Here is a 12,445-nt window from a genome sequence, read left to right on the forward strand (position 1 = left end):
GACCAGGTGCGCGCCGGCAGGTCCAGGTGCCGGCCCTCCCACGGGGTGGAGCGGGGCGCGGGGAGCGGCCCCCGGCACCTCCTCCTACCGCCCCACCCAGGCCCCATCCCCAGGAACCTACCAGCAGGATCGCCGCCCTTTCCAAGACTCTCCGAGGAAGGACCACCAACACCTACCGCACCACCGGCCAGCACCGCGTCCCCGCAGGCAGCTTCGGGAAGCAGCCCCAGGCTGGAGCCACCTCGGGGCCTGAAAGCCCCGCGCGGGGACGCCTCCTACAGGCAAACCGCGAGGCCTCGGCTTCCAACGACCTCCTCTATCTCCGCCCCGCCCCCTCAAGGCCCCGCCCGCCCCGCCCCTGAAGGCCACGCCCCTCCAGCCGGAAGGATGCGGACACCAGCAGGAACCCGAGCGCAAAATCAAGGGCAGAGGTGATAGAAGCGCGTTTCTGTGGCCTTAGGACCAGAGTGCGAGGGCGCAGGGAGACCGCAGGTGTATTCTTTGCGGTCTACATGTTTCCTGAGACCCTGACATTTTTCATGGAAATGCTAACTCTAAAAAATACAGGGAATTCCCTGGCGGTCAAGTGGTTGGGGTTCAATCCCTGGTCGGGAACGAAGGTCCCGCAAGATAATCAATTTTCTAAAAAAGTTAATATAAAATGTAACTGCTCTAATATAAAAGTTAATATAAATGTATACATTTAATATAAAATGTAACTGTAAATGTAACTGCTCAGACGTAAAGAATTCGCCTACAGTGCGAGAGATCCGGGTTCGATCCCTGGGTCGGGAAGATCTCCTGGAGAAGGTAATAGCTACCCACTCCAGTATTCTTGCCTGGGGAAACCCATGGACAGAGGAGCCTAGCGGACTGTACAGTGCATGGAGGTCACAAAGGCTCGGACACGACTGAGCGACTAACACTTGCACTTTCAACTGCACTTAGCATTTGTATATTTGTTGTTAATGTTAGTCCCAAGTGCTCTCTAAGACGTGTGAAAGATGCAAGATTTTGCACAGTTAAGAATGAGGCTGTGGACCGCACAGGGAATCTGCTCGGGCAGCAGTGAGCAGCACCCGCGGAGCCAGGGGATTCTTCACACACATCGCCTGACAACAGGAACCGCAAACAGCACAGGGTAATTTATAAAGGGAAACGCCTGCGTTTTAGAAACAATTGAATTAATACCCCCGTTTACTACAGATTTCAACTGTGCCATTACAGTTCACTTCTGGACCAAAAAGGTTTCTTAAGTTTTTGAGTATCACTTTATTCATTACATCTGCCGTGCAAGGAATTGCTGGTTGGCACTTTTGAGGTCCAATTACTCTGAACACAGTAAACCCAGTCCTGGCTTTATCAAACTACTTTTATACAAATACTTATTATACAAAAGGCATTCTTTGTATGAACATTATGAAAGACAAAGAATGCCATTCTATTAAACCACATCTTGGCAATGTAGTTTAAAAAGCAAAATTATTTTAGATTAATATTTTCTAGGTTAAGCCAGTGTAATTACCATAGATCAAAGAACTTTATGCCTAGCTTCATGTCTACTCTGAAATTAAGACTACAATAATAATTAAAAAAAAAAAAAATTTCAGCCTGAGGGGGTATGTAGAGATGCCCAATGGATCTAGAAAGTCTTCGGTTCTCTAGGATCCAAATCCTAACATAGATGAAAATCAGATTAATATTCCTTAGAACTCCCCTGGTGGTCCAGTGGTTAAGCCTGTGCTCCCAATGTAGGTGGCATGGGTTCAATCCCTGGCGGGAGAACTAAGATCCCACAAGCCCAGCCCACAAGCCGCCCCCCTTCTTGCTCCGGGGAAAAAAAAACAACTACTCTGTTCCTCAAGTTAGTATGATAGCACAGGGAGCATAATATATTGGATAAAGCATTAAAATGTAATACAAGAAACATGGATTTTAGTCTCTCTTCTACCTCTGCAAATTAGTAACTCAGGCAATTCACTTAATTGCTAGTCCCTCACCAGTTCTAAATTTATTAGTTTACCCTATAGATTTCAAAGGAAGCAAATTAACTATTTTTATGACTGACTCATCCTAGAGAACATTCAAAAAGTCAAAGTAAATAATGTTTGTAAACATCTTCCTAACAGAAAATACAGTTTTATTCAGCTAGTTGGGAATTAAAGGTAAACCTGAGTTATTCTCATCTTCTACTTTCACTTTAAGAATGTGAATATTTTGGCTTCCATGAACAAATAAATCTCAATTTGTTGTTATCTGCTGCTGCTGCTGCTGAGTCGCTTCAGTCGTGTCCGACTCTGTGCGACCCCATAGACGGCAGCCCACCAGGCTCCCCCATCCCTGGGATTCTCCAGGCAAGAACACTGGAGTGAGTTGCCATTTCCTTCTCCAATGCATGAAAGTGAAAAGTGAAAGTGAAGTCGCTCAGTCATGTCCGACTCTTCGAGACCCCATGGACTGCAGCCTCCCAGGTTCCTCCATCCATGGGATTTTCCAGGCAAGAGTACTGGTGGTGTTACCTAGTACTATACTAACTGCCCAGTGGGTAGAGCTCTCAGCTAGCCTATAGCATTTAGAGATTCAGACAACAGAGCCTCCATAAGTTCCTCAGGAAGCTTACAGAAACTCAGAATGCAACACCTCAAGGTCATAAAGATGCAAAGGCAACAGAAGAGATGGAGCTGGGGAGAATCACTGACTGAAAGACTACCTAGAAAAAACTTTAAATAGCTGAAAATACACCTTATTAAAAGCATCCTACCAAGCAGAAAGACTGGTATCATAAGTACTGAAAAAGAAGTGGGAAAATGTCTGCAGATCCTAACTCTCAAAACCTGAAAGAAACTTTACATCTAAAAACAACAGAGATCTAAATGAATAAGCACTTATTAAAACTACTATGGGGGAGGAACAATATACATATGCATATACAATGATTCCAAATATTTAATACAAGTTTATACATAAATACACACAAATATATATACATGTGAAATCACAATAAAATCATCTAAAAGTCAATCTAACCAAATATACTCTGCTTTATTTCTGGATTTTAAATTAACAGATTTAAAAAATATACCTATTTTAGTATCTGCATACAGGGATACTACCTACTTCAAAGAGTTTCGAAGATTAAAGGTGAATCATTCAGGAACAATTCCTTAGCCATGAAGTACCATATAGATATTTATGTTAGATGATAGGTTCATAAGCAGCACTTTTGAAAACAGCCTAAAACTGTCAAGAACCCAAATGTTCACCACTAGGTGACTCAATGAACAAATTCTGGTACTTCTGCTGCTGCTGCTGCTAAGTCGCTTCTACTATTCAGCAATTAAAAGGAATCACTGCTGGTATGTGCAACATTGGGGGTGAACTTCAAAATAATTATGTTGGGTTTTAAAAAATGCCCACCCCCCAAAAAAAGAAAATGGTATATATTATATGACACCACTTACATAAAATTCTAGAAAATGCAAACTAATCTATGGTGAGAGAAACCATACTGTCTGGAAAATCAGAGGGAGCAGTGCAGTGAACAGTGAGAACAGAGGGAACTCCCAAGGGCACCTGGGAACTTTCAGGGGTTGTAAATTTGTTCGTTATCTTGAAGATGATGATGGTTTCATGAGTGTACATGTGTCTAATTAAATTACAGACTTTATATGTGTGCCGTTTGCTGTTTATCAATTATACATCAATTAAATTTTTTGTAAGTTGAATGAAATATACAGATTTGAATAGGTATCTGATTTGTCTGCTCTATATATTAAAAAAAAAACATACAGATGATATTTTTCTTAAAAAAATAAACAACTTACTTTGCATTTCCAGCCATTGGTTGGTACTGATTTCATAACTGGTTGAAGACAAAAAGTATGATACCCTTTGTCACACGTATCACACACTAGCATCTTGCTATCTTCTCCCGATTGTCTAAAAAATAAGATAGCATTAATGATGCCTTATCTTTAAACTTATGTTTGTGACATAAGTAATCATGAGAAGAATCTGTCCTGGGAACTGCCCAGTCCATAAATGCCCTCAGTGTCAGTTCTGCCTATGCCCAGATAATGACAGTGCAAACCCTCCAGAGGACGAGACAGACGTCTTCCAAAGGTCTCTAAAGGACTATCCTTACTGAACGCTCACCTATGGTGAACCTGCTTTGGTCATTTTAGGATTCCTGCAGAGAAGGAGGGGTTAAAGCAAGAAGAGTGATTTTGATCTTTATTTTTTAAACATCCCATACCCATCTTCTTTTGGGCAAGGAGTGGTAACCAATAGGTGATGCTGCATGGAAAGGAACAAATCCTGGCACGGTGAACTGGAAGAACAGTGTGATATAATACAGAGAGGATCAAATTTGGATCTGACCTACATTTGCGTTCAGACTTCTATTTTTCTAGGTGTGAGACTTCTGACTAACTCAGACTTGAGTCCTCTTGGCTTCAAGTACAAAATGTGAATGAAAATCAAAGATTACCACGAGAATTAAATATAATTCTGGCTGAAGAGCTAAGAACATCCATTAAATAATAAATGCTAAATAAACAGATACAAGAATAATAATATTGTCATAATTATTAGGAATTGTAATTAAAAACCTAAAATCTTCCCCTGAACACTTTTTTACCCTGAAGATTGGGCCCTTGTCCTGTCCATAGTCTGTGCCTTGATTCTTGATTGTTCATCCCTATCAGAAACTAAGAATTTAATTCAAGAGGAGGGGAAAAGAAAAACTAGGGAATGCAAGAAGAGCTGAGAGAGGAACCGCTGAATAAAACCTGGGGATAAACAGAAGTAAAAAGGAAGATCGGTTAGTTGGCCTTCAGTAATTTCTTATTTAATTTAACAAATTCTACATGTACAATTGCACATTGTATCTCTTCAGCTATGTGGAAAGATCCTAGAAGAATAGCACTCTTTTCCTCACCTCTTATTCCTTCTCAAGAAGCTAGGCATAGGCTAGGTATCAACTAAGTGTTTACTGATATTTTCACGCGGTCTTATTTATTCCACATAATTCTAAGATATTGATGCTTATTGTTGTCAAATTAAATTACAAATAAAACAGACTGAACGTGGCAATGGTGAGCATCATTTCTTATAAAAATTCTCCGCTTGTAAACAATTTGAAGACTGCTGTAGATGGAGGTAACATCCCCAAATTATCATGCTAATTAATTAGTAGCATGAAAAAAAAAAAAAATTACAGAAAAGACTGGAGCAATGATCAAAGGACGGAATAAAACAAACAAGAAAAGATAACCCCCACTGCAAACATTTACATCCATACAACATTTTGTTTCAGGATTACAGTGAAGGTAACTGCCTTTCAGATAGATGGAAATTTCTTTTAAAACAGTAGATTTAGTATCAGTTGTTCCTCCTGGAATAGAAACTGAAACTTATCACCGATTCTTTGGCTCACTCTAATAACTACTTTCCATAGTGAATGGTTTATTTTCCTATTAAATTTCACCCCCAGTGTCCCTCAGGAAGAAGGGGGGGGGGGGAAGCTGCTTTATTTTTCTAATGCTTACTTTTAATTGTTAAAATCATTCATTTAAAATTGTTGGCAAACTTAAACTGGCTTTTTAGGCAACCAGGAATTTAAACTGTTAAAATTATTTTTTGTTTAGACTTGTTTCAAAGTAATATAAGTTAATAAATATCTAGCAAGTTTTAAAGACATGATGAAGTCAGTGTGAACGAATACAGCTGCAGCATGAACAACCTTTACCATATTTACACAAACCTTTAGGACCTAATAATAGGGTCTGTCTTAAACTCAATACACACCTTTGAGTTGAAATTAAAACTTACTTGCAGTTCTGGCACACTTTGCACTCAGGACATTGCCAACCTGCCCGTTTTAATGGAGTAACCGCTATATCCAGGCACATTCCATGATAGTGCTGACCACAAGTAGTACAAAAGAACTGATCTAAGAGGTCTCCCGGGCTGTCGCACACTGCACAGTTTGCATCTTCCTTTGCTATAATTAACAGTAAAACAACGAAATTGTTGTATAAGAATTTAATATTTCTCTGACTTTACAGTTTAAAAAAATCACTCGAAGGGAATTTTCATGGTAAATCTTTCAGACACGTGAAATTATCCACATTGAACTGATATCCAATCAGAATAAGGTCTCAATAAAAACATTATACTATCTTTAATCTAATTTTAGTCACATTAAATTTAATCATATAATTTTGCAATTATTTGTGCCTACATCTACCTGAGACCATATGCAGTTCTTATTTTATTTTATATCCCTAATACCAATGATAATCCTGGGCACCTAGTTAATGTTCAATATATACTTGCCGAAAAGAATCAAAAAGGAAAATATGAACTGAGAGACGCGTTGCAGTGCAAAAACAAACATTTTTATCTGGATATTATACATAAGGTTTTGAAATTAACTAAAGAGACAAAATTAAGAAATGCTAATATCAAGTAGATTAAGATGCTTCTTAAGCATAAACAGACTAATTTTTATTCAAATCAAATAAGGGTTTTTAAATACTGGAAAATATCATATGAGGGAGAACATTAAAGATGGAAGCTACATATTCATACACAAATACAAAACTTCATATACTAATTCTATATTGATGTATATTAACTACCAGTTGTAAAACAAAACATTAAAAATCCATATAATTATCAACATCATCTATCACTAAATGTGGATTAAAAGGAATGGCACTTTTTAACACTTCTTGTACCATCTAAAATAAATTGCCTTGCCCAGCACAAAATTAAACTCATGCATATTACAATATAATAAGGAAAAGAATGTATTCTAAAATCATACCAATTTGGTGATATATATGAGTATGCCTGTAACTGCATTTAGTATGCTCTCAACTAAACGGTCTGATCAACTGATTGAGGACTGTTTTAAATCATATACAGGATTTTCTTCTCTTTTGCTTTCTGAAGATCTGGTCAGTCCTCTCTGGCTTCAAGTCCTTCCTATGTGCCTTCCTTTCCCCCAGTCTAGAAACGGTTCATGATCTGTTCCTTTTCCTTATACCTGATGTTAGTTGGCAGCTGGTCTTGTGGGCTGTAGAAGTCTTTGGCTATACAGACCTCTTATTTACAGAGTCCTTACAGAATGGTTAAAAAGACCAAAATCTGCGGTGTGAGGGCAGCGCACAGACAGGCCCTGGGCTGCCTCAAGATGTAAGCTGGGCCTGGTAGCTGCTCACCCGCCACTCATCGGAAGCTCCCGTAACTTCTCGGGCCTTACCTTTCTTGCCGTGTCGCAGCACTGACAGCCAGCATTGCACTCACACTGAAGTGTCCTACCTTGAGTTCTAGGATAGCTGCTTTCTCCTGATAACTCCTGAGGCTTCCCATGCCTCCATCTCAAGCCCTGTGCTTCTTCTGTAGCTCCACAAGGCCTCCAAATGCTGGAGGCTCTCAGGAGTCCATTCTCTTCCTCCTTTCCGAATCCCCCATAGTTTTTTTCTTTGTAATCACATCAACTTCTACACCATAAAAACATCGTAATTCTCAGAACTCTTATCACTAGCCCCAAACTTCTATCTAACCCTCAAATGTTATTTTCAAATCTTTCCGGACTTCAATAGCCACGTGTTCTAAAAACACCCAATCTCTACACCTCTAGCATAAAACTTATTTTTAAAACCGAAACCTCTCCCTTCTTTCTCGACCTGCTGGGTAAAGCAGCATTAGTGTCACTACTGACCCTAAACTTGTCCCTAACCCAACATACTCAAATGGACACCAGTTCTTATACCCCTCTTCCATCTATCTGTACAGCTCAGTCCATCACACTCTGTCTTGGTATTAATAACTGCAGTTACCTGCTGAATGGAATGTTTGCCTAGGGTTCTGACCTTCTCCCTAATCAGCCACACATCCAGAGCAATTTTCTGCGACTGTTATGCCCTGCCTAAATTTAAACTTTATCAGTGCCTCCTTTCTCACCTTAAAAAAAACCACAAGTTTCTTGAGGTTTTGAGGCAAAAAAAAAAAGGAATGGGGCCCTTCTCTCCTTTTCCAACTAAATCTCAGAACACTCACTATTTCCTGGTTAGATCAAGCAGTTTGCTGTGCACAGAACACAACACAACAGACTGCTCAACCCTTGTGAGGTTGTACGCATCCTGTTTCTTCTGCCTGTAACCGTGTTCCTTTGCTGCACTGCAAGCCCGTTCCAAGGAGGCCTTTAAAACTCTTGCTCAGACATAAACCCTGACGATGTAACGTTACCACACCTAAATGCCCATTTGGTTGTTGACTATTTCTTTCCCTGTATGCTTAGAATAAATTATTATATAATCCAGTTAATTATATTTAAAAGAAAGCATTAAAAATGAAATTACACGTATTAATTCATTTTTATAGAAATGACAACAAAATAAATTATTTCTCTTAATACTAAAAGAGTGTCATATTTAACTCATTCAAGTACATTTAAAAACTAACCTTTGATTTTTCTTACCCTCAGAATGTACAGAAATTGTGGCAAATACTGGACTCTATCAGATACTCAGTTCATCCTGTGAAACTTCTAGAGTTTGCTACTCTGCAACTTCAACCTGCCTGGGAGCTACCAGTCACATGTAGCTAACTGGGTGATGGAAACGTGATTAGTCCAAACTGACATGTGCTTTACATAAAACACACTCTGAATTCCAAAGATTTAACAGGAAAAAATATTACTGTGAATAGCTCAAAATTTTATTGATTACAAGTTGACATATTAACATTTTGGATACACTGGATTAAATATGTATTGTTAAGATTAATTTCAGATAAAAATAACTATTGGAAAAATTAAAATTACATATATTGCTCACATTATATTTCTATTGCACAGCCCTGTTTTATGTAGCAAAGCTCATTCTGTAACAAGATAATTCTGTGCATCACTGTGGCAGGATTACTTTTTATCCTATGACATTTCCCACCAATTCCTTGATGACAATAGTCATGTTGCTTGATTAGTATGCCTCATATAATAAATGGAGCCAAAAAAAAAAAAATTTCCACGATTATATTCAGCATAAAAGAATCAGCATAAAAGATCTATTAAGCATTATATAAAAATAATAGAAAAAAGTTGGTTCCAACCACTTGTTCAACCTGTGAGAACATACAGAAATCTGTAGAAATATTAAAACGGCCTTTTGAAGGTCATGCATAAGAAAATATTACTGGGTAGTGTGTCATGTCAGACATAAGTATATGTACTTATACATACATGTATGTCTGAAAGTCACAGAAGCATTAAGTTTGAAGCAATAATCAAATGACTAAGTGAACATTTTCTTTAAGCAGTTGGGAAAGCAAAATAGACGGAGTAGACTACAGCTAAAGACAATTTAAGGAAGGGCAGGAGTAAAATCCAGGTCAATCTCTCTTCAAAGATGTTGGTGCCCACTGGAAGGGCAAGGAAGGCAAAGGATATCCAAGTACGCACAGAAGTAGAATGGTCAAAAGTAGAAGGAGAAGTGCCAGCACAGGCACGGCATGAAGGAGCTAAACGACGTAGGGGGAGCAAGAGAGGAGGGGGAGCAACAGGACAAGCTTTAGACACGTCACTGAGAAGAAATGGAGGAAAGACAAAAAAAATGGAGCCTAAATTACATAGGGGCTTATCATGGGTCTCTAAACATGGTCAGATTGGAAGGGGAGACCACTGCTTAAGAGAGCCTAGATAGCACACAGGAAGAAAGAGCAACAGAAGTGAAAGTATCATCAGACAGTCGATTTAAAAACGACTAAACCAGCACAGCTTTCTTACTTCCATCGACGTTACAACTTCTATGATCTAGGTTTTCATCACTGGTAGGACACTGCAGGGTGATTTGCCTATCAGTATGGAATCTCCAGAAAGAAAAAGCAAACCATGGATGTTGTCCAGAGAGGGTGGCCCACACAGCAGGCAGGTAGGGAAGAAAGAAAGGTCACTGGGCTGACAGATTTAAGGGAACAGAAAAGCTGCAGGACTTGGTGTCAAGAGAGACACAGCTAATAACATATTAGTTAGGGAGTTAAAATGAAGTAGAAGAAGCTACAGCTGAGTAAACACACTGGGGGAGGCCAAGTGGCTTGAGGTGCATCGTTCCCAGGTTCAGACCCTGCAAAAGACTTCTCACGGCAGACAGGATACATCCAAACGCCTTCCCTTGTTCACAAGGCCTGCATCCAGCTGCATGTGCTCTGCACCATGCACCTGGCAGACACCGAGCTCCAGCACAGTGACTCCTGCCTCCTCCACTATCAGCCAAGCTCATGCCACATGGCCTGCAGAGTAGCTGTTCGCTCTACCTGGAAAATTCTCTCCTCTGATCTTGCACGGCTGGCTCTCTGCCATTTAGGCTTCCCTGAGGGGCAGAATACTACCTGGGAAGAACATGTGGTGTGTCTCCTAAATGGATATTTAATGTAAAATTTTCAGGCTAGGCTAGTGGACACTGGCGTCAGCGTGAAAGTAAGGTGACAGTCCTGACCAGCATGTCTCCAGGACGCAGCACCCAAAATTATTTTCTGATGAAAGGCTCAGTCCTGCTCACAGATGCTCTCTTTGCTGCGATTTTTTGAGGTCCATGTTTTTTTTTAGATTTCTCAACTTTCATAAAAAAGATATCATACTACTAACTCAGTTCACTACCACTGCACACGGCTCTGAGCTTAGCCAGCAGGACCAAGTATCACACTTGGTGCAAACCCATAACTGGAGCCTTAGATAAGAGCTGAAAGAACTACCTTTTAGTACAGTAATTCATATATGTATACATGTATATGGTACAAGGCTATATGATTTTCACTGATTGTCATTTAAGCATTAATAATGACACTGTCATGTAAGATATCCCCACCTCTAAAACATAAAAAGTGCTTCATGCTGTGACAGACAACTAGGACAACTGAAAATACAAATGAAAGATTTTATAAGACTATTACCTCATCTGTATATTTCTGCAAAAGTCTATTGGCAATTCTTTACATCCGTGCATTAAAACAGAGAGTCAAAAAGCTGTGTCTTTAGGTTGCATTGTTTAAGATCCCCAAGGAATAGAATTTGCTCAGCTGGGCTTTGGTTCTACACCACTGACTTATATTGAGGGCTGTTACAAGAAACTGCCCTGTGGGATCTACTTAAGCTACTGTGAGACAAATTTCCACTGCCCTGTAGCATGTACACACGGTCTCAGTGAATTCTTATTACTACAAATCAGGCAACCGCTCACGCGCCCTTCTTCACGCTGACTGCTGGGGCGTTCTGCAGCCCGCGGGCGGGCTCAGGCGTAGGGAGGGCACTTCCTCTGGGAGTCGACCTCACCGTGACCTTCCCATCGGTCCTCTCCCTCTTCTTACCATTGGCCAAATTCTCTTCTTACCTTGAGTCTCTGTAAGTCTACTCTGGGACAGGGGAAGGCACCAACAATTTCAGTGTATCTTTTTAGCTTTATGTTGGCAGCAGGAACTTTGCATGGTAACTGACAGTAAATTATCTCACCTCAGTTCTTACATTTCATTATTTTACAAAACCTTTTATGATCCCTAACATATAAATGTATATAAATCATGTATGTTATGTGAACATTGTCTGCAAGAGAAAGTAGTACTGTCAATAAGTAACAGAATTTCTTGTGTTGGAACCATAGTCATAGAAAAGTTTGCATGTTGTTTAGTGAAGTCTAAATCATGATGATGTACAAAAGGCTAAATAAAAATTCTCAAACACACCCACAATTGTTTTATTCAATTGGAAAAGCATGTTGGTAACACTTTAACACCCAGAATATAATCAACTCTGATGACTGGCATCACAGTCTGTGCACTTAGTGAAGTAATTCACTTCCTGAGGTCTTAAAATAAACAACACCCGTAATAGTAGCTGTGCATGAATGTTCTTTTTCTCCCAGATGAAACAGTGTATAATCCAAAACATGTTTAAAACTTTAAATTCCTTATTAGCTTAAATACAATCTGACATTTCAGTCTGCCTTCCCTATAATTTATGTCTTTACGGGATTAAGGGCAATATGATTATACATGTAGACACAAAATAACTAAAGATAAAATTAGGGTACTGAACAAAGAAAAAATAATAATTATGAAGACTGTGTCTGAGATTAGTTTAAGCCTGAGGTAGCTGTATTTATGTTTCACAAAGCTGGAAAAGATAGGGAAAAAGCCTTTATCGACATTCTAAGAAACAGGTAAAACCTAACAGATAACTAAGAGATGACATTAAAAAAAAAAAAAAAGACTGAATTACAGAAATTTCACAAGCAGACTGGAAATTCAATTTACTAGGGGGAAGAAAGAACCCAAAACATGCATACTCATTGGAAATCCATATACTAAGAAACAAGTAAGATCTCTATTTAATGAAAGGCATAGGAAAAGAGCTATAATTTTCTGTATAACATAAATTTAAAAC

General features: G+C 39.3%; 1 protein-coding gene across 20 annotated transcripts in view; it reads right to left on the bottom strand.

Annotated features, from left to right (window-relative positions):
• KMT2C (lysine methyltransferase 2C) overlaps nt 1–12,445 on the bottom strand; it is a 253,773-nt gene that overhangs the window by 102,775 nt on the left and 138,553 nt on the right. For all 20 annotated transcript variants that reach the window (XM_061415258.1, XM_061415274.1, XM_061415254.1 and 17 more), the window contains exons 8-9: nt 5,833–6,004; nt 3,825–3,939 (exon numbers count right to left, since the gene is read on the bottom strand). In XM_061415258.1, coding sequence (XP_061271242.1) covers nt 3,825–3,939; nt 5,833–6,004 — 287 coding nt within the window. The remainder of the gene's footprint in view (nt 1–3,824; nt 3,940–5,832; nt 6,005–12,445) is intronic.

This window comes from Bos javanicus, chromosome 4 (assembly GCF_032452875.1).
Source record: "Bos javanicus breed banteng chromosome 4, ARS-OSU_banteng_1.0, whole genome shotgun sequence".
NCBI classification, from domain to species: domain Eukaryota; kingdom Metazoa; phylum Chordata; class Mammalia; order Artiodactyla; family Bovidae; genus Bos; species Bos javanicus.